At 51.7% G+C, this 20,913-nt stretch overlaps 1 protein-coding gene across 3 annotated transcripts; it reads right to left on the reverse strand.

Moving 5' to 3' along the window:
• Positions 1–4,731: 4,731 nt before the first annotated feature.
• HEYL (hes related family bHLH transcription factor with YRPW motif-like) lies at positions 4,732–20,644 on the reverse strand. Of its 3 annotated transcripts, none has more exons than XM_025389808.1 (5): positions 20,519–20,644; positions 13,546–13,612; positions 12,393–12,476; positions 10,753–10,834; positions 4,732–8,496 (listed from the first exon to the last, which is right to left on the reverse strand). In XM_025389808.1, exons 1-5 carry the CDS (start codon positions 20,596–20,598, stop codon positions 7,823–7,825), a joined length of 987 nt encoding a protein of 328 aa, XP_025245593.1. In that variant the 5' UTR covers positions 20,599–20,644; the 3' UTR covers positions 4,732–7,822. The 3 variants fall into 3 exon arrangements, with proteins under 3 accessions (XP_025245593.1, XP_025245600.1, XP_025245599.1); XM_025389815.1 differs by having other exon boundaries at positions 5,443–8,496; positions 13,546–13,608; positions 20,519–20,614; XM_025389814.1 differs by lacking the exon at positions 20,519–20,644 and adding an exon at positions 13,809–13,980 and having other exon boundaries at positions 5,443–8,496.
• Positions 20,645–20,913: the final 269 nt, after the last annotated feature.

A 20,913-nucleotide genomic window follows, 5' to 3' on the forward strand; every position in this document is an offset into this window, starting at 1 on the left:
CATAATGGAGATAATAATTCCTGCCCTGGCTCCTTCAGTTAAACTGTTGGCAGGCGTGCATGAACTAACACATGTGAAAGCATTTTGAAATATTATGTTGCTATACGATGTGATATATTAGTATTTTTTCTTCTTGTTGATTGGGTCCTTTTAGGGTTGCTAGAGTTTTAGGCAATGGATGGTTCACTAGTTTTCTTTCTTTTTTTTTTTTTGTGACGGAGTTTCACTCTTGTTGCCCAGGCTGGAGTGCAGTGGCATGATCTTGGCTCACTGCAACCTCTGCCTCCCAGGTTCAAGAGATTCTCCTGCTTCAGCCTCCCTAGTAGCTGGGATCACAGGTGCCCACCACCACACCCGGCTAATTTTTTGTATTTTTAGTAGATATAGGGCTTTACCATGTTGGCCAGGCTAGTCTCGAACTCCTGACCTCAAGTGATCCACCCACCTCGGCCTCCCAAAGTGCTGGGATTACAGGCATAAGCCACTGGCACCCGGTCAGTCCATTAATTTTCAAAGGCTCTAATAGAATATATAGGGTGCCCAGAATATGGGGGTGACTATACTGGACTTCTTGGAGCAGAACAGTGGAACTCAGATTTTGCTTAAAGCCCCAAGCAAAAACATAGGCTTGAAATGTCCCTAGGGCTGAGGGCAGTGTAGGTCAGTCAGCCAGCTTTCTGAGCTTCAGGGGCTGAACAACAGCCTTGCTCCTTTTCATTCCCACGTGAAGCAAAAAGAAAGAGTCCAGAGATCCTGGTGTCTATCTTTGGATATCCAACACCTGTCCTGTTTTCACCTGCCACTACCAAGTAATTAACAAGGGCCTCTCAGCAGCCCAGTCCATGAGAGATTCAACTTTCACAAATCAAACCACAGCCCTCTGAGGTCACGGCCTTGCACCAGAGCTACAGGGCTCATTGTGTCTTGGGCAGTGGGGAGGAGAAATCAGTGACAGTCATCAGGACAGGCAAGGTGTGTGCATCAGCCAGTACCTCTCGCCCAGGCCAGATCCAGGATGGGGACAGGAGCCCGTCAGGATGCCACATGGTACTCAATCCCTCCAGGTATGCTGATCACCAGGCAGCTTGTGGCCCTTGGCCATCCTAGAGCAACAAACCTTCTTGTCTTACACTAGGTTTTCTGGGGGAGTTCTCTGGGGAGGCAAGCCCAGTACAGACACTGCTCCACTGGGAGACATCCAACCTACGCTTGTGGGATCAGAGTGGCAGGTGGTGCCTCTATACCTGGTTCCTCAAGCTCAAAGTAAACTGATTTCCAGATCAACACGTGCGCGCATGCACACACACACACACACACACACACCAGTGAGTAGCTGCTAATGTCCTTGATTCCCTCATTCCTCTCACTCTTTGAGCCATGAGGTAAAGGTGAGGAGAGAGAGACTATATCCATTCATGTGTCAATGTCCATTCACATGTATTTCAAAGAACCAGCTCAAATGTATTTCCAGCCTCCTTTGCAGTTTGATGCAGCCAACTAAGTTCTCACGAGTGAAACATGGCTGGAAGGAGATGTGCTCCTTCTGGGTCTTTAGGACTGTGGTCAAGGCTGAGTGTGGTGGTTCTTAACTGTAATCCCCTCACTTTGGGAGGCCAAGGTGGGAGCATCACTTGAGTCTAGGAGTTCAAGACCTGCCTGGGCAACATAGGGAGGCCCTGTCTCTACAAAAATTTTAAAAGTAGCCGGGTATGGTGGTATACATCTGTGGTCCCAGCTACTTGGGAGGCTGGGGTATTGCTTGGGCCTGGGAGGTTGAGGCTGCAGTGAACCAAGATCCAGTGAACCAAGATCCAGTCACTGCATTCCAGCATGGGTAACAAAGCGAGATTCTGTCTCAAAAATAAGTAAATAAATAAAAAATAAAAAAGACTGTGGTCATGTCTCTACCAGGCTCTCTTCCCCTTCCTGCTGGCTTGAACTTGTGGACACCTAGCTTCAGCCTTGTAGGCACAAGAGAGCCCTAGTGGGTGGTGAGGGATCGAGACAGAAGGAATCTGGGTCTCAGGATGTCTGTGTTGAGTGGAGCTTCCTGCTGACCTGGAATGTTCACCAGGCTGTTACATGGGAGACAAATAAACTTCCATCTTCTTTCATCCACAGAATGATTGTTAGGCCTCTTTGTTATAGAGGCTGAACCTTATCCTTACTAAGCACAGGGAAGAAGAGCATGGCAGAACCAAAGACTTTCCAGGCTAATACAGCAGCCCAGCCAACAGGCCTGCATGGCTGCCACAGAACATCGCTGAGATTGCATCCCAAGGGGAAGCCTGGGAAGGAAGCAGTATCTTGTATTGGCTAAGACTGAATCAGACAGGCCTTGGTCTTAATTTTGGCTGGAATATTTATTAGTGTTGTGAATTTTGGGTACTTTCACTAACAAATTGAGTCTCAGTTTCCTCTTCTGTAAAATGGGGATGATAGCGGTAGTTACTCACAGAGCTATGTGAGAATTTTATGAGACAGTGTAGATCAAAGGCTCACAAATGTTTACTGTTATTAATGGGATCAGCTAATAGACCTGATTTTTCCTACCCTCTCTCTCCAGAAAGGAGGTTAATGTCTTGAGTTTTCCACAAAGTCATAAATATTCAGTGCAAATAAATTACAAGTTCCTTAGGCCTTCAGCACACCTAATATTTCTTAGTCACCTACTATGGGCCAGGCACTAGGAGAGGGGCCAGGGGACAGAGAGACCCTTGTGGAAATTAATTTATGCATTGCTCCTCAGAAAGCATTAACCTTCTCCAGGCCTACAGGTTGGAGTCCAGTCACCTACTGAATGCCAATCTACCTCAGCTTGGAAAGAAATCCCAACCCTTCTTCCCACCTCCTGATGAGGTGCCTCAGCCCCACCCCAGACAAGTGAAATCATAATCTCTGGGGCCTGGGTACCGAGAGTTTTATTTTTATTATATTTATTTATTATTATTTTTGAGACAGAGCCTCGCTCCGTCGCCCAGGCTGGAGTGCAGTGGTGTGATCTTGGCTCACTGAAACCTCCGCCTCCTGGGTTCAAGTGATTCTTCTGCCTCGGCCTCCTGCGTAGCTGGGACTACAGGTGCACACCACCATACCCAGCTACTTTTTGTATTTTTAGTAGAGACGGGGTTTCACCATATTGGCCAGGCTGGTCTCAAACTCCTGACCTCATGATACGCCCACCTTGGCCTCCCAAAGTGTTGGGATTATAGGCATGAGCCACGGCGCTTGGCCACCAATATTTTTAAATCGCATCTAAGTGTTTCCCATGAATAGGTGAAGTTCAGTCTGAACACTGCTCCTCCTCAGTCACCCCACATCACTCCAAGTGCAAGTTTCCTTCCTTCCTTCCTTCCTTTTTTTTTTTTTTCTGAGATGGAATCTCACCTGTTGCCCAGGCTGGAGTGCAGTGGTGCAATTTCGTCTCACTGCAACCTCTGCTTCCTGGGTTCAAGCAATTCTTCTGCCTCAGCCTCCCAAGTAGCTGGGATTACAGGTGTGCACAAACATGCCCAGCTAATTTTGTATTTTTAGTACAGATGGAGTTTCACTATGTTGGCCAGGCTGGTCTCGAACTCCTGACCTCAGGTGATCCACCCGCCTCAGCCTCCCAAAGTGCTGGGATTACAGGTGTGAGCCACTGCACCCAACCAAGTTTCTTAAACAAGGTCCCACCTTGGCATTCCCTTGGCAAAATCTTCCAGGGCTGTCACTGCCTAGAGGCTGAAGCCCAGACTCTGCATGACGCTCCCAGCCTTTCACAGTTTGGATCCAGCCTCCTCTCATTAATGACACTAATGGCTAAGATTGGTGGAGCAGTTCATACGACCCAGGCACTCTATTGAGAGCTTTACATGTGTTATGTCATTCAATTACCACCCAACCTTAGGAGACGATGTCTTAGTTCAGTTTCCTCATCTGTAAAATGGGATTCCAAGAAAAGCATTGGCTATAGTGTCTGGTACATGGTTATCACTCAACCAATAGTAACCATTACTGCATGTTCTCTGATTTACTGATGAGAAAGTTGAGGATAAGGGAGGTTCAGTAACTTGCCCAAGACTACATACAACTCATTAATAAAGAAGTCTGGCTTCAGTGCCCAGGCTAGCCCACCTCTCACCCTGTCACTGAGGGCCCGTGCTCAACTCAGAGCCAACATCTACAGCTTTCCTTGATGAGGTCTCCAGGTCTTTGCACATAGAATAGTTCCCTTCCTCCTCCTCCGGGAAAGCTTCCTCCTAGAGCCACCTACCCCCTTGACACCCTGGGCAGGGTCACATACCCCAACTCTGTTCCCTTCAGCCTTCCCAACAAACCTCCATACTCTCATCTCACCAAACTATCATCTTGATGGAGGGTGTGCCCCCCACTCAAAGTGACTGTGTCCTTCCCAGCTCTGGCTCCACTGTGCCTGGCTGGCACGGAGCAGACCTCTGTGTTTGCTGGATTTGTTGCGAGCCGAATCCATCAGACAGCCAAGCCAAGGGTGGAGAGCAATGCCTGCTGGCAGGACAGCTTGACTGCTCCCAGCTGTCAGTGTGCACTTGGAGTGGACACTCGCACTTGCCTTTGGCCAGGGTCTCCTGGCCATTTGCCAGAACTTCCAGTCCCTTGGCCCTGGCTCTCACTCTGCTCTGCAGCCTTCCCGCAAAGTCGGCCAGCAGGGGGTTCACCCCCTAGAGGGGCCCGGACCATCCACAGCATGAGTCCAGAAGATTTCTCACCTTCTCAGTTCACTTCTTCAACAAGTATTTATTGAATGCCAGCTATGGGCCAGGCCCTGTGCTCAATGCTGGGTACAGAGTGGAGAGTGAACCAGGCATGGCACCTGGCCTCATGAGCTTACACTCGAGTGGGAGGGACAGTCAACCAACAAGTAAATTACACAAAGGGATATGCAGTGGCAAATTCCCCATGAAGGGAAAGAACAGAGGCCTTGTCATAGATGAACTCCTCAAGTACAGTAGTCAAGGAAGGCCTCTTGGAGGAGGCAACTCTGAAGCTAAGGCCTGAGGGTCTGAAGAACTCAGCCATGCACAGGGTAGGGGAAGAGCATTCTTGGCAAAGGGAACAGCATATGCAAAGTGCTGGAGGTGGGAATGAGGCTGGAATGTCGAGGAATTGAAGGAAGGCCAGGTGGCAGAAGCTCAGGTAGCAAGTCTGGGACTGGCAAGAAATGAGGCTGGAAGTGAGGTTGGGACCAAAACAGGAAGACCTTTAGAATAACAGGGTAACAGAGTGAGGTTTTCAAACCAGAGATGATATGATATGACCTGCAGCTTTCAAGTTCTCTCTGGTGCTACTGAGAACTGATTGACAAAGCAAGAGGGAAGACCTTTTTGATCTGGGGGAGTTGATGTGGCCTGGCCAGGCTGGCTGCGGATGCAGACAGAAGTAGACTGACTCCAGAGATAGTTTAGAGGTAGAATCTACTGGAAGTTTCCAGAAGCACTAAAAAAATCTTTATTGGATGTCCGCAACAACCGCTGCAACGGGGTAGGAGTTGGAGACCCCAGGAAGGCTTGGGGATAGAAACAGAAGATGCAAGTCCTCGACCACGGAATCAGATCACACAGTCACCCTTCCTTCCACAATATCCCAGGGACAATGAAAGCAAGTTCAGCCAAGATGCTGAAAGTGCTGGGTCATTCCCACCTCATTTCAGTGGCGTCACAGATTCTCTGGAGTTGCATACATGCAACGTGGAAATGTGTTTCCCACAGCCCCACTAGGGATGCTTAGGCTAGGAAGTTGCCAAACTGCAAGACTACATCACTGACCTGGTATCCCAGGAGCAGCAGCAGCAGGAGGAGGAGGAGGAGGAGGAGGAAGAGGAAGAGGAGGAGGAGTTGTCCTTGTTCCTGTCCTGAGTGGGCCCCTTCATGATAAAGGGGAAACTGGCCTTTGCCTTCTGTTACCTCCTCTGTCTGTCCCCACTCCTGGGAGCATGTGTGAGTCCTGTCTTCCTTCTACCTCAGTCTCCCCTCTGCCTCCCTCAGGAGCACTCCCTGCCAATGACCCACTCTCTAAAATGATACCCCCTCTCCTTGCTACTGCACATCTCAGATGGGTCCAGGAGGACAGCAGTCTGATGGAACTAGCTCACACTAAAAATGAAAGAGGTGCTTTCCTCTGTATCCCTCCTTGAGGAGTTTGTCTTTTCAAAATAGCTTTCTGGGACACTCAAATGATCTCCTCCCTCTTATCCACCTCTTTGAAAGGGCTCTTTTCCCCAGGGTTTCTGCAACTCACTTTTCAGTCCATGGAGTCTCCTCAATGCAGCCTCTGGGGAGGGTGGTTCCATCAAAGGGAGGAGGTGGGAGAATCTTCCCGGGGTGACAACTGAAGTATCTAACCAGTGTGGAATGAGCACCAGTGAATTGCTGGCTCTGGGACTCCACAGCCTTGGATCTGCCAGGCAGTAACCAGATTGTAGGAGTCCTGGGGGAAGTGCCAGGCAGTCGGGGGGGCACTTGGAGTCACTTGGGGGAGTAGATATTTACCAATGAGTACAAAAGGGTTTCTGCATTTTGTCAAGTGGTGTGGCAACACTGGTCCCACTGGGTGTCAGTCCAGTCTCCACTGTTCTGCTGGGAACGATCGCTGGACCATTTGTTTCCTCTATTAGAAAAAGTGGCCTGGGGTGGAGCTGAGGAATGAAATGGCCTCTGAGCAGAGCCAGCTCTGTGGAGTCCTGGTGAACAGGATCTCAGGCCCTTGACCCGTTGCATGACCTTGAAGGGCCGAGGTGCCTCGAATCATCTTTTCTCTTGCCCCTCCTCGCAGTTATTTTTGTCCAGCCTGACAGCCCTTGGCTGTTCCAGCAGTCTGGGCTCTGTGAGCCGGATGCAAACCAGGCAGCACAGACGTCTGGTGCTGAATCCCAAGAGGTTCCTCTCTGCACACCATCACATGGGGCCACGGCCCCTCTGCACTGTGTGCACCCAATGGGGAGGGACCACACGCCTGGAGGATGGTGACTATAAGACATGGGGGGCTGGGCTCTCCATTGCTCAACCCTGGCTCCTGTCTGGGAGAGCTGTCCAAGGCCTGGTGTGAGGACACCCTGTCACAGAGTGTTGCTGCTGCCTAGAAACCTCCCAGCTGGGTTTATCAGGCCAGCTGTGTGCAGGGACCTGTTAGCCAGTGAGAGGGTGGGTGTCTGCCGCTGGGAGGAGGGTAGGAGCAGGCTCTGCTGGGCCCCCAGTCTCCAGGCCTTGGCTGTGGTGGAGAAAGGGTCTGTCCTGTGGTTCAGTGTGATGGTGTGGCCCAAGGACAGGTGGTCAGGGGCAGACAGGGTTCCCAGGAGACCTCTTTGTGGCCCCTGCTCAGTTACTATCTCCAGGAAGCGAGGCAGACACTATGTTCCAGCCTCTTAGCGTGGGAAGGCTGCAGCCAGTCAGTCATTGCTCCTGACTGGGGTCTGACTGCTCCAAGGAACAGCCTGCCTTGGGTCCTGGTGCCCTTCGGGTTAAAGCTTTTTCCCAGACCCAAGGTTCATGCCTCCTGCTGGTGTGCAGAGGGCAGGAGAGGGGTCTGGGCGCAGCTCTGAGGGTCACTCCCAGGACTCATCTGTGCAGGTGAGGAATGGAACCAAGCCTCTGAGACCAGAACAGCTCCAGGAGAGCTGGGTGGATAAGCTGGGATAACAGCGAGGAGGAGAGATGGGCTGGAGGAGGAGGGGGCCTCTGATGGCTGGAGAATGTGCCTTCACATATGAGCCAGTCCAGGAAGCAAAGCAGAAAAGGCAGTGCCCTTTTTTGGGCTCCTGGTAAAAGAACCTTCCTTATTCCTAGGGGTAGGGTGATGAAGGGGCAGCTCAGAAAGCCCCGATTTCAGTGATTTCAGAGACCCAGGAGTGGTACAGCATGGCTCCCCCTGGCCTCCCAGCTGGCCCTGGGGAGGATGAGTTGGGGGTGGGAACAGCCACGTAAGCAGCGGACCCTATAGGACCAGGGGGTGTGGGGGAGGAAGATCGCAGGAGGGGAGTGATGTGGCTGTTCCTGGCAGCCCTGCTGCTGGGGGCTACAGGCACAGGGGTTGCTGGCCTCTCTAGGGGGCGGGCCCTCCGGGTGGAAGATGCCCCTCGACTGGGCAGCACATTCCTCCGGGCTGGCAGGATGATGCCTGTGGCTCTGCGAATGGGAGCGGTTCGGAGGGCTGGGATGGGGTAAGCAGGAGAGGAGGTGTTGGGCAGGACAGGGCCGGGCACTCTTCCCAGGACGGCGAGCTGGTTGCTCAGGGCTGGCAGCCCTGGGCAGCTATGGAAGAAAGACCAGGGCCAGGCAGCGAAGGCCAGGGGGCCAGCGTGTGTGGGCGAAGGCTCCATCTCGGCTGCGTAGCTGTTGAGGTGGGAGAGAAGGCGAATCCGAACGGGGTCTGCACGGCTGCTGGGCCCTTCAAGGACCCCCAGGTACCTGATGACCTCGGTGAGGCACTCCCGAAAACCAATGCTCCGGAAGTCAACTGCCAGGGCTCGGGCATCAAAGAATCCTGCAAAGGGAGGCATGATGAAGGTCATGCCAGGCGTGGGGAGAAGCATGGGGCCTCGGTCGGTCTGTCTGAGTTCTGGACCTGCCTCCTCCACTCACTCCCTGGGCAGCCTTGGCCATGTCACCCTGACTCTCTGAGCCCGTCTCCCCATCTGCAGAGTGAGAACAAAATCCCTGCCTGGGGTGGAGGGTGGAGGGTTATAATGATCAAATGAATTCACTAAACTATGAAGCATTATAAAATGTAAAATATTGCTTGCATCACAATTCATGATTAATGCAAAGAAAAAACTTTGTGGCCAAGATAACTTCATTGAAGTAAATACTTGACAGATATGAAAGGTTGTGCACTTGAAGGTATAGAACAACCCTGCCTGCTGAGAGGGGCAGATGCCCAGGAAGGGAGGTGGCAGCAGCAGCCATCAGAGTGAGGAGGCCCCTTGGAGAAGGCAGCAGAGTGTAGCAGTGAAGTGTGAGGTCGTCAGAGGCCAGGAGAGCTGGGTTCAAATCCTGGGTCAGCTACTTAACTAGCTGCCTCATTGTGGACAAGTCTCTACCTCTCTGTGCCTCAATTTCCTTAGCTGTCAAATGGGGATATAGCAGTGCCTACTGTATAGAGTTGTGAGGGTGAAATTAAAATAGTGCACAGAAAATGCTGAACAAATGAAAAATTAGCTATCACTTATATTACTGGCTTGACCCTGTTGGCATCTGAGTTTGTCCCTTGGCTCAAAAGGCAATCTGGAAATCAAGACCCCACTGTGACCCTCAGCTGCTCGGCCAGGGACCCTCTCTTTGATGGATAACCACGTAAACTTCCTGCACAAGTATTCACATCCTCACTGCCTCTCCATACCTGTTCCTCTCTTGACCACCTTCTGGGCAAAGACAGACAGAACAACCCCAGTCAGCACTGGTCTCAGGACGATGGCAGCAAATATCTGGTCCTTGGTTCACGGCCCCCACAGAGGAACAGCTCAGCTGGAGACTATGTTTGGAGCCAGGTCAACTTGTGGGCAAGAACCAACTCTACTCTACACTTAGCCATGTAAGTTCAAGCAAATCCCTCACCTTTCTGTGTTTGCTGTTCTTTTTTTATCTTTATTATTTATTTATTTTTTATTTTTTTGAGACAGAGTCTTGCTGTTGCCCAGGCTGGAGTTCAGTGGCACGATCTTGGCTCACTGCAAGCTCTGCCTCTTGGGTTCACGCCATTCTCCTGCCTCAGCCTCACGAGTAGCTGGGACTACAGGCGCCCGCCACTATGCCTGGTTAATTTTTTGTATTTTTTAGTAGAGATGGGGTTTCACCGTGTTAGCCAGGATGGCCTTGATCTCCTAACCTCCTGATCTGCCCGCCTTGGCCTCCCAAAGTGCTGGGATTACAGGCGTGAGCCACCATGCCCGGCCTTTAAAAAATTTTTTTTGAGATGGAGTCTCGCTCTGTCCCCCAGGCTGGAGTGCAGTGGTGTGATCTCGGCTCACTGCAAGCTCCGCCTCCCGGGTTCACGCCATTCTCCTGCCTCAGTCTCCCGAGTAGCTGGGACTACAGGCGCCCGCCACCACGCCCAGCTAATTTTTTGTATTTTTAGTAGAGACGGGGTTTCACCATGTTAGTCAGGATGGTCTCAATCTCCTGACCTCATGATCCGCCTGCCTTGGCCTCCCAAAGTGCTGGGATTACAAGCATGAGCCACCATGCCCGGCCTGGGAGTGTCTTTAAAGCCACTGTTCCATTACTTTGTTGTAACTGATGGGCTTAAAATAACAAAATGAGTTAATTTGTGTCCTGCTACAATCCTGAGATTTGTGGTGAGCATGATATGTCACCCCAGCACTGCCAAGGACCCCACAACAGCCCAGAAGGCTAGACCAGTGGGTAGGATACCACGCTCCTCCCTGGGCTCAGGGGGTCAGATTGGGATCCCAGTGAGAATTAGCTCATTCAGGCAAATCCTTAATGAGGTCCTGGGTTGGGGAAGGGTGGGACCCACAGGAACAGTCTGTTACAGAAGAAAGCACCTCCCAGGTCTAAGACTGGAGGGAGCTGAATTGAGGAAAAGGTTGCGCCAAATGGAGACCCTGAAAGTGGAGAGGGAGATGCTGAAAGGAGAGAGAGAAGCTTTGCAAACGTTCCCTCCATTGACCTAGCTCCTCAGAGTGGGCAGCGTATGGACTTGCTCACCAACGTATCCCCAGGGCCCAGCCTCAAAATATTTGTTGTATTAATGACGCCTGAAAGAGAAGAGCATGGGTACCTGTCCCGCCAGTGGCATGGAGCATTTTCAAGTGATCCACCGTCATCTGTAAGACCTCGGCTTTCTCCAGCTTGGAAGAGCCCTGCGGGTACAGAAGACAGAAGGGTGGAGCCTCCAGCTGACCACGTCGCTGTGCGGCATCATCAGCACTCAATGTCTTGATTTTCTCACCTTCCTCACACTCCACTGCTGCCTGCAACTGGGCTTCTGCTTTGGCCAAATTCTCCAAATCTAGAACATTCTTTTCAGTTCTCCTCTCAGACCACCTGTCCACTGTACGGCTGCCGATCATCTTTCCTGAAACCACTCCTCCCTTGACTTGCACGACAGCACTGTTTCTGGGCTCTCCTTTCTTTTTTTTCTTTTTTCTTTTCTTTTTTTCTTTTTTTTTTTTTTTTTTTTTTTTTTTTTTTTTTTTTTTTTTTTTTTTTTTTTTGAGACAGAGTCTCACTCTCTCGCCCAAGCTGGAGAGCAGCGGCGCGATCTCAGCTCACTGCAAGCTCCGCCTCCTGGGTTCACGCCATTCTCCTGCCTCAGCCTCCCGAGTAGCTGGGACTACAGGCGCCCGCCACCGCGCCCGGCTAATTTTTTGTATTTTTAGTAGAGACGGGGTTTCACCGTGGTCTCGATCTCCTGACCTTGTGATCCACCCGCCTCGGCCTCCCAAAGTGCTGGGATTACAGGCGTGAGCCACCGCGCCCGGTCTGGGCTCTCCTTTCACCATGCCTCTTGATCTGCCATCTCTTAGCACAGTAGTGTCCCTTCTGTGTTACTTCGCATTCTGCTGCTCCCTGCAGAGGGGCTTGTCACCTCCATGGCTTTAACCGCCATCCTCAGAATGAATGCCTCTTAAACCAGCTCTTCCGGGAATCCAACTTCAGACTCAATGTGCCCAAGATGTAGCTCATCATCTTATCCCCAGACTACTTCTCTTCCTGTTTTACTCTCTTGGGAAATGCTTCCTAAGCCTCCCAGGTGAAGCCTGAAGATCAGATGCTCCATGGGAGTCCCTTGAGAGCAGATACTAGGTCTAGTTCACGGCTGGTCCTGTGACGGTTTTAGTGAACATCTGTGGGATGACTGACTTGTTCTCACCAGCATAAGGGAAGGCAGAGGACCTGTGACCTATGCCTTGGTGCATAGGGTGAGAATCTCCTAGGCTGAGCCCACTGTCTGATTCCCCACTGTAGCTCCCCCACCTTAACATGCTCGATGGCAGAGTGCTCACTCCCTGAGCGGCCTGTTCCACTTTCAAATCACTCTGGAAATGTCTGTAGTGCGGACGGATGGGGGCTTGAGAATCACATAGTCCTATGCCCTGTTCTTTACTAGCTGTGTGATCTGGTATAAGTTACTTCACCTCTCTGTGCTTCAGTTTCCTTACCTGTGCCATGGGCATAATAATCCCTACCTTTCGGGATCATTCTGAGGAGTCAATTCAATGGGATGATGGACATAAAGCCACCTGAGACACCTAAATATAAATTTCCATTCCTCTTACCCTGGCCAGTGACAGATATTGGTAAATGAACACAGCATCTCAGGCAGCTGCTACCAATCAACGAGAGATGCCACGAGAAACGAACCTTATCTGCCACCCACACAGTGTTTCCTCTAGCACAATCAGCAGTGTCACATACCTGTTTCTCAAAAGCAGTGGGGACCAAGCGTCGCAATTCAGACAGGCTACTGTTAATGCGGTCTCGACGCCGTTTCTCTATGATCTAAACAATCATGACAAGAAGTTACTCACAGGTGCGTCATCAGTTTCCAAAGTGCCTTGATGGACATCAACTCATATTTACCCACACAGTGTTTTTGTGAGGGAGATCAATCTAGTCTTACTTTATGGTGGAGAAAACCAAGGCCCAGAGAAGGACAGTGATTTGCTTAAGGTCACACAGCAAGAAAGTGCAGAGCTGGGAGTACAACTCAGACCTCTTGTCTTGGTCTATAGGGGTGATATTCAAGATGTTTAACTGCTGGTACAGCAGGGCACAGCCAATCAGAATGAGGACACCAGCCACGGTGCAGGAGCAGGCCCTGGAGGCCCCCGCTGGGCCAGGAGGGAGACCCTGTCAGCTGTGAGGTCATGAGATGGTGTGGAGAGTCCCACGTGTTGCTCTCTCTAGCTGCAGAGCCCTTCCACTCACATACCCTCATTCTTCCCTCACGATACTGGTAGCAGAACACTGGGAGCAGGACAGATTTGACCTCATTTTACAGATAAGGAAAATGAAGGCTGGAAGGAAGTGGTTTGCCTAAGGGCTTACAGTCAGTGAGTGTCAGGCTGCTCTCTGCCAGACCCCAAGTGTCTGGACTCCCAGTGCGGAAGCACAGCTGCATCCTGGGAGGAAAGTGGGGCTGAACAGGACGGACAGATGACAGCGGCAAGCAGGGATCCTTCTGTCCCCTCCCCCACCCTGGCACACTGAGGGGGATGAAAATTCTGGACTCAGAGAGGAGACAGAAGATAGGATGGGGGGCAGGCTGGAACAACAATCATAATGGCCTATTGTGTGTCTGCTATTGTTACATTAATGCACTTAATCTGCAAAGCAGCCCTTTGAGGTGGGCCCTGTCATTATTCCAGTTACACAAAGGAGCAAATCAGGCTCAGGGAGGTTAAGAGGCTTGCCGGGAATCACCCTGATAGCTAGTGCCAGAGCAAGGATTTGAACCCAGGCAGTTAGCTTCATGGTGAAGTTTCTGCCCAAGGTTCTCCCCGCCAGACTGCAGGGGATTCATGGCACCCCTTTGTTGGGCAACTCAGAGGCTGAGACGGACACTCACCCCTCTGCGTTTCTTCCTGGCTTGCATCTGCGAAGGGCTGGGGGTGGACAGCGGCCTGGCCATCTGGCTGGAAAGGAAAAGAAAAGCTGATTTTTCAGGGCTGGGGGACCGTCTCCCTGGCCTGGGCCGACCTCGGGACAGGAGGAGCCACGGGGCGGGCCTGGAAGGAGGAGTTTGCTCTCCCCTTCTTCCCGGGGACTCATTTCAACCCAGGTCAAGTCCTCTCAAGCACTCTGGGCCCACTTTGGGCTCTTGGTCTGGACCTACTTGGCCTCGCCCCTCGCCCCTCGCCCCTGGCCCCTCGCAGCGGCCGTCGGGGAACCGCGCACCGCGGCGCGGTAGCTCCGGCTCCTGCAACCCGATCCCCGAGGGCGGGGCGGGCGAGGGCACTGGCCGGCGGCGGCGGGGCTGGGCCGGGCGGGTTGGGTTTCAGAGGGAGCCGCTGGGAACGAGCGTGGAAAGAGCAGATGCCGCTGCTTCCCACGGGCCGGGCGCGCCGGCCGCCCGCCCTCCGCCCCGCCTGCAGCTGCCGCCTCCTCCCACGCGGTGCGGCCGGGGGCGAAGGGGAGGCGGCATCTGGGTCACAGGCCCTTCTCGGATGCTCTGGGACACTGCCCTGGCCTCCCAGAAGGCCCCGTCCCCCCAGCCTCGGCCACTCCTCCCACTCCGTGCCTTCCTTCTGCAGCCCCAGTTGAATGATGGATGTTTGCTCACACCCCAGGAGCTCCCATTACAGAGAAGAGGCTCAACCCTGGGGGGAGCTTTTCCTGCCCAGACTCTGACCAAAATAATCTTCAGCCCAACTGCTAACCCTTCTTAAGGTTTTCTGCTTCAGAAGTTCTCTTAGAATGATGAGGATTCGCTGGGTCCACTGAGGCATCATTCATTTGGCCAACACTTCTAAGGCCTTATTCAGGCCTGGGTGGGTGGTGGTGCACTCAGCCAGACCCCAGCCCTCCCTCAGCTCAGCTCCAGTGGGCAGACAATGCACCAACAAACAACAAACAAGGTGACTCCCCTGCCATTTCGGAAGACATAACGCCACACATCTGAACAGGAACCTGCAAGCTGGACTTCACCCACACCTGCTCCTGCTGCCCCTGGGTTCCCCATCTCAGTGAAGGTACCCCGCTTCTGCAAGGTGGAAAGCTGATGCTGTCTTTGATTCCTCCTCCTCCTTGCCCCCACCTCATCAAAACCTGCCCACACTATGTCTAAAATACATCTCACGTCTGTTCTCTTCCTCTCCGCCACTTCTCTCAATGCTACGCCTCTATCATTGTTCACCTGGATGACTGCAAGAGCTTCTTGTTGGGTGCTTTTACAACCTCTTTGACTCTCTACAAGCCTATCTCCACACTGCAAGCAGAGTGATCATTTAAATCTGATCATATCACTCACTTAAAACTCCTCCGTGGCTCCCCAGTGTGTTTTTGTTTGTTTGCTTTGGTTTTTGTTTTGAGATTGTAGTCTCACTCTGTTGCCCAGGCTGGAGTGCACTGGCATGATCTAGGCTCACTGCAACCTCTGCCACCCAGTTCAAGTGATTCTCCTGCATCAGCCTCCGAAATAACTGGGATTACAGGCACCCACCACCATGTCTAGCTAATTTTTGCATTTTTAGTAGAGATGGGGTTTCACCATGTTGGCCAGGATGGTTTTGAACTCCTGACCTCAGGTGATCTGCCCACCTCGGCCTCCTAAAGTGCTGGGATTATAGGCATGAGCCACCATGCCTGGCCCCAATGTTTTTTAAGATCAAGGCCACCATCTTTCAGGTGGTCCAACTGGCCCCTGTCAACCCCTCCAGACTCAACCCTCTTCCTCTGTATGCTCCAGCCTATGAATGCACTAACTCCTTCTGCAGTTGCACATACTGTCCCCTAGCCTAGGTCCACCATCTCTGGTCCACCCATCACCCCAAGCCCCAGTCCCTTTGCCCCATAACTTCTATAATCCATCAGATCTCAACTCAGATGGCACCTCCCTGGGGAGCCTTTTCTAACATTCCTCCTCCCACTAGTATCCCCTGCTCAATACTCTCCTAGCACCCTGCTTTCACAGCATTTATGCCAATTTGTTGTTTTATATGGTTATTTGATTGATGTCTATCTCTCCAACAAATCCGTAAGCTCCATGAGGCCATGAGCCATGTCTGTTACATTCACTACTGCAGCTTCGAATACAGCAGAACTCATGGTAGAGCTTTCTTCTCTCACCCATGTATTTGGCATCACTGGGGAACAAAGACTTAAGCACCATAAAATCTACGGCCTAGGACTTTGTGGAATGGGGGCATAAATGACTTACCAGAAAGGTCCCAGCCCATGTGACTACCCTTTTGGCATTTGAATTTGGATCATTTTCATCAACTGCTCAGAGAAGGTTGCAGAAGACACCAGATAGCATTTGTCAAATCCTACTGCTATGTCCCTGGCTTTGTCCAGACACATCTGGAAAAGGATATCTCCCACCCAAACATCTGGACAAGCAGACCTGGTAAGAAGTCTGTAATAGCTCCTAGGAGGGAGGGCCCAGCAAGCTAGGTCCAGGCTCAGATGGCCAGATCCTGAGATCTATGGGGCAGCTTGTTTACAAAGCCTCACTGGTTCACTGGGGACAAGCCCCAGGAGCCAAGACACGCTAAGAAACACGACCTTTGTTCCCCCCAGCTTGATAAAGCGTCTCTTCGGGTATTGGGTTAGCCTCGCGCACGTCACTGCCTCTCAGCCTGATCCCTCCGCTGGGACCATCTGTTGGAGGCTGACGCACCCATTTCAGGGCAAAGCAGTGCTGCCATCCCTTTTTCCAATCTCCTGGTCAGCTTCTCCCTGTTGTATTATTTCCCCCCTTCTCCTCTCCCCATATCTCAGAGGCAAACCTCACATTACAGTTTTCTTGGCAACATTATGTGTCTTTCCCTCCTTTGAGCCTTACAAAAGCCCATCTTACAGATGAGAATGCTGAGCTTCAGGAAGCTAAAGCAGCTTGCCCAGCCTACCCAGCTGCTAAGGAGCAAAGCCAGCAGGGAATCCGCATCTTCTGGCTCCACTTCAGCATTGTTTCCCTTCTAATTCCTACTTCCTGTCTGTCTGAATAGCCTTCCAGACCCCTTATTTTTAAAGTTCCCAAGAGCCCAGCCAGAGCTCCCTTCCAGCCCATGATCTGGCCCTGACAGTGGGAGGAGGTGTGGGATTCTCTTGTCTGAGAATCTGAAAATGACAGAGATTTTCATGGACCCAGAGAAGATACATTGACCATCAAGATCTGCTCCATAGGCCTCTAGTGGCTCCTGGCCAGAATTCTGGGGCAGTCTCTTATAGCACGGAAGTTTTCCAGGTGGTCCCGACCACCCTCAGTGCTGACTTCCCCTGGGAACTCCCCCGTGGAACCCTTGCAGATGACCCTAATCATTTTGTGTCAGCCAAAGGCAGAATCACCATGTCCCAAATGAAGGGATCTCAGAGAGAATTGAGTCCATTTGTAAAATGAGGAAACACAGAGCGGAAGGGATCTTCCCCAGGTCACATAGCAAATTAGAAGAAAATCCAGAACTACAGTCAGTTCTAGTGTCTGGTGGTTTTTTTTTTTTTTTTTTTTTTCTTTTTTTGAGATGGAGTCTTACTCTGTCACCCAGGCTGGAGTGCAGTGGTGGGATCTCAGCTCACTGCAACCTCTGCCTTCCAGGTTCAAGTGATTATCCTGTCTCAGCCTTCTGAGTAACTGGGACTACAAGCACGTGCCGCCATGCCTGGCTAATTTTTTGTATTTTTAGTAGAGACGGGGTTTCACCGTGTTAGCCAGGATGGTCTCCATCTCCTGACCTCGTGATCTGTCTATCTCGGCCTCCCAAAGTGCTGGGATTACAGGCATGAGCCACTGAACCCGGTCTTAAGTGGCTTTTAATCTGGGGCTTTTGCCAGTGCACCCCATATATTCATCATCCCGTCATGTAGATCTTGGAGCCAGTACTTTTTGTTCTATACTGCACTTCCACATCTATTTGTCTAATTTATTGCACAATAGCCCTGTGAGTGAGGTATTATTTGGGCCACTTCACATTTAGGAAAAATAATCATTTTACAGGTGGAGAGACAGACACCGGAGTTAAGAATCACTCCAGTAAGTCCAGTCTTCAGACTTCTGGTCTTTTCATTAGACCATGCTGTCTCATAAATATGTTGCCCCCCCAACTGAATGGTGACCGCTTTGACAGCAACATTTACTGGTAGTTACTTTGTATCAAAGCAGGGAGTTATGTAACTTTATGTACATTACTTCATCAAACCTTATCCTGTGAGGCAGGAATGCTAATGCATTCCCATTTTGAAATGGAGAAAACTGAGGTTCAGAAAGGTGTAAAAGTAACTGGCCAAAGTTAATGGTGGTAAGATTCAAACTCAGGTCTATCTGACTCCAAGGCCACCACCTTATATTGTTCAGGAAGAGGACCCTGATCCAGGGTCTGACATGTGGCAGGTGCTCATTAGACATTCGCAAAGGGAGAGGAGAGGCTGTCCTCTTAGTTTAGACTCATCCTGTGTCAGCGGGCCAGGTTCAGATGAGAGCTCTGTGGGTAAGTTTCACAGATGTGGCAGGACTGCCACCAGGCAGATGCCCACAGTGACGGTGGAACACCCTCTGCTTTTTACTCTCATGTTTCTGAGTGTGGGGGATTTGCGCCCTGCCCCTGACCCCGAGAGACTGGCTGCCTCTGTCCTGCAGCCCTTGTCAGTGTTTATCTGCTTTCTGTGTACATGAAGCTCTTCTTCCCTGAGAGTTCCCTGAGGGCAGAGGCTAAGCAGGATACATCTGGCCCCCCTATGCCCAGCCCGGGGTCTGGGCCACAGCAGGCATCGTTCAGTGCTCCCTGAATTGAAGCATTGATGTCTGCTGGCGGGGAGGGCCCTTTGGTGAGTGCTACAAAGAGGCGTCTATAAGTCAGCCTCTGCCAGATGTCCAACTGCTTTCTCTCCTCAGAGGGGTCTGCTCCTCTAAGGACAGTGTCTAAAAATGGGCTCTGTATATATAGGAAATGCTATATGTATAGGAAAAAAATGCCCAGTGATCCTTTTTGCCTCATGTGAGCAGCTGCCCAGATGCCACCATCTTCAAGAAGCCCTCCTTGCCATCTTTGGTTGAGAGTGACCTCTCCTTGCTTAAGTGCCCTCACAGCCCAGAGTCTGTCTCCTTTCCATCCTTCCATGGTGTTTTTATGACCTGGCAGGTCACTGACTGGGCTGCAAACTCGTGGAGGACAGAAGCCAGCTCTGATCAGCCTAGTTCTCTGGCATCAATTTTGTGCCTCTAATCTATGAAGACCCAATGCCATTGAATTTGAGACCCCGCTCCAACACCACCACATGGTGCTGTGCCCTTTCCTGGCCCTTAACAGGCACAGGCTAAGATAACTGCTTCTCTAAATAGCAGTTTCTGTTAAACAATTAAGAAAGGCTGATATGTTGCATAGCAAATTGTATTATACACCCTAAAAACAAATGTACAGGATGCAAGAGGAATATCTGTTATGGCATTTTCCTGGGATTTGTGACTGAGGCAGGATCCCTGGATCTCAGAAAACTGGAGAGCACTAAAATTACAAAATGTCCTCCAAAATATCCCTAAGAATTCCTAAGAATTAACTGGGCCCGACACACTGGCTTATGTCTGTAATCCCAACACTTTGGGAGGCCAAGGCAGGAGGATCACTTAAGCCCGGGAGATCAAGGTTGCCATGAGCTATGATCATGCCACTGCACTCCAGCATGGGCAACAGAGTGAGACTGTGTCAAAAAAAAAAAAAGAAAAAGAAAGAAAGAAAGAGAGAGAGAGAGAGGAAGGAAGAGAGGAAGGAAGGAAGGAAGGAAGGAAGGAAGGAAGGAAGGAAGGAAGGATGGATTAACTGAATTCCCCTCCAATTCTGTTCGAGAGAGTCAAGTCTGGATGAGCCAAGAGAGATGAAGTATTCCTTTCTTTTCCACTGCTGTCTTTGTTTTACTGGTGGGGAAACAGACTCAGGACAGACTCTGTCAGGGAAACCAATAGCCCAAGACCACATAGTGAGTTGGTGGCAGATTTGGGGCTGAGACCCAGGTCTTCAGACTCCCAGTCAGCCCTGCAGCTCTTTCAGGGTGCTGGGAATCACATGGTGTGTGCCTAAGCATGTGCTGTGCTAAGCCCTTGACATACTTTACCTCATTTGGTTTTCCCAATACTTCTATGAATTTAGTTCTATTATTAATGCTCATTTAACAGATAAGTAAACTGAAGCTTAGACAGTTCACAGAACTGCGAGGTAGCAGAACTATACAAGTGCAATTTGTTCGACAGGTTTGAAGCAGGTCAGACTGTCTACTAGGAGCTGAAAGACACTGGCAGCAGGGGGGCACGATAGGAGGCACACTGGAAATGGAGTCTAGGCCCTTGCAAGTCGCTTATTATTTTCTTCAATACTAAGATCCTAAATCCAAAGTCCAGTTTGCTCAAAGGAGGACAAGTTTTCTTCTTCCTGAAATAATTTGTGGACTACATGAAAACTACATCCAAACTAGGATAAAATTGGGAAAGAATGTGGTTACTCTGCATCGTCAGCAGATTCCGGACAGGGGCTAGGGTACCATCAGTCTATGAGAGTTTTCTAGAATCTCCAGGGAAAACTCCTTGCCAGTGGCCTCCCTTAGGCCACTTCAACCGATAGATGATAACCCACTAGCCACCAGATCCCCCGAGCTGAACTCTACCTCCGTGCCAGCATCCCCAGCCCTGCACGACGGAGAGCGCACAGGATCCAGGCACTCATGCGTGTAAAGGCACAGCCCACACACGCCCCACACGCCGACACCTGTGGCCCCGCGCTCACCCGCCTCTGCCCAGGCGGTGCTGGAGGGCTGGCCCGCCTGCTCGGCGAGCCCGTCGGACCGACCCCCACCTCGCTCGCCCTCCGCGTGCTCAGTCCCCGCATCCCGGCCCTTACCTCAGCTCGCCCTCTTGGCCCACGTCGATGGGTCCATCGGACTCGCCGTCGGAGCCTCTCGGCTCCTTGGGTCGCTTCATGGCGAACGCAGGCTCCCGGGTCTCAGCCCCGCGGCTAGGGCTCCCAGTCGGGAAGTCGGGCCCCGCCCCGGCCCCGCCCCGGCCCCGCCTCAGGGGCACCGCCGCCGCCCTTTCCCAGGGCCCTTTCCTGCGCCGCAGCCCCGGGCGCCCAGGCGCCCCTTCGCCCCCGCGGTGACGCGCCGCCGAGCCGTGGGAAGGCCCTGGGCGGTCGCCGCCTTCACCGACGGCTGGGAGGTCCGGCCGTGCTCCGCTGTCTCGGCTGCCGCGCGCTGGGTGGCCTTGGGCAGGTGCCCTGGGAGGCCCGGCGGGGAAGCC

This window comes from Theropithecus gelada, chromosome 1 (assembly GCF_003255815.1).
Source record: "Theropithecus gelada isolate Dixy chromosome 1, Tgel_1.0, whole genome shotgun sequence".
In the NCBI taxonomy this organism is placed as follows: Eukaryota; Metazoa; Chordata; class Mammalia; order Primates; family Cercopithecidae; genus Theropithecus; species Theropithecus gelada.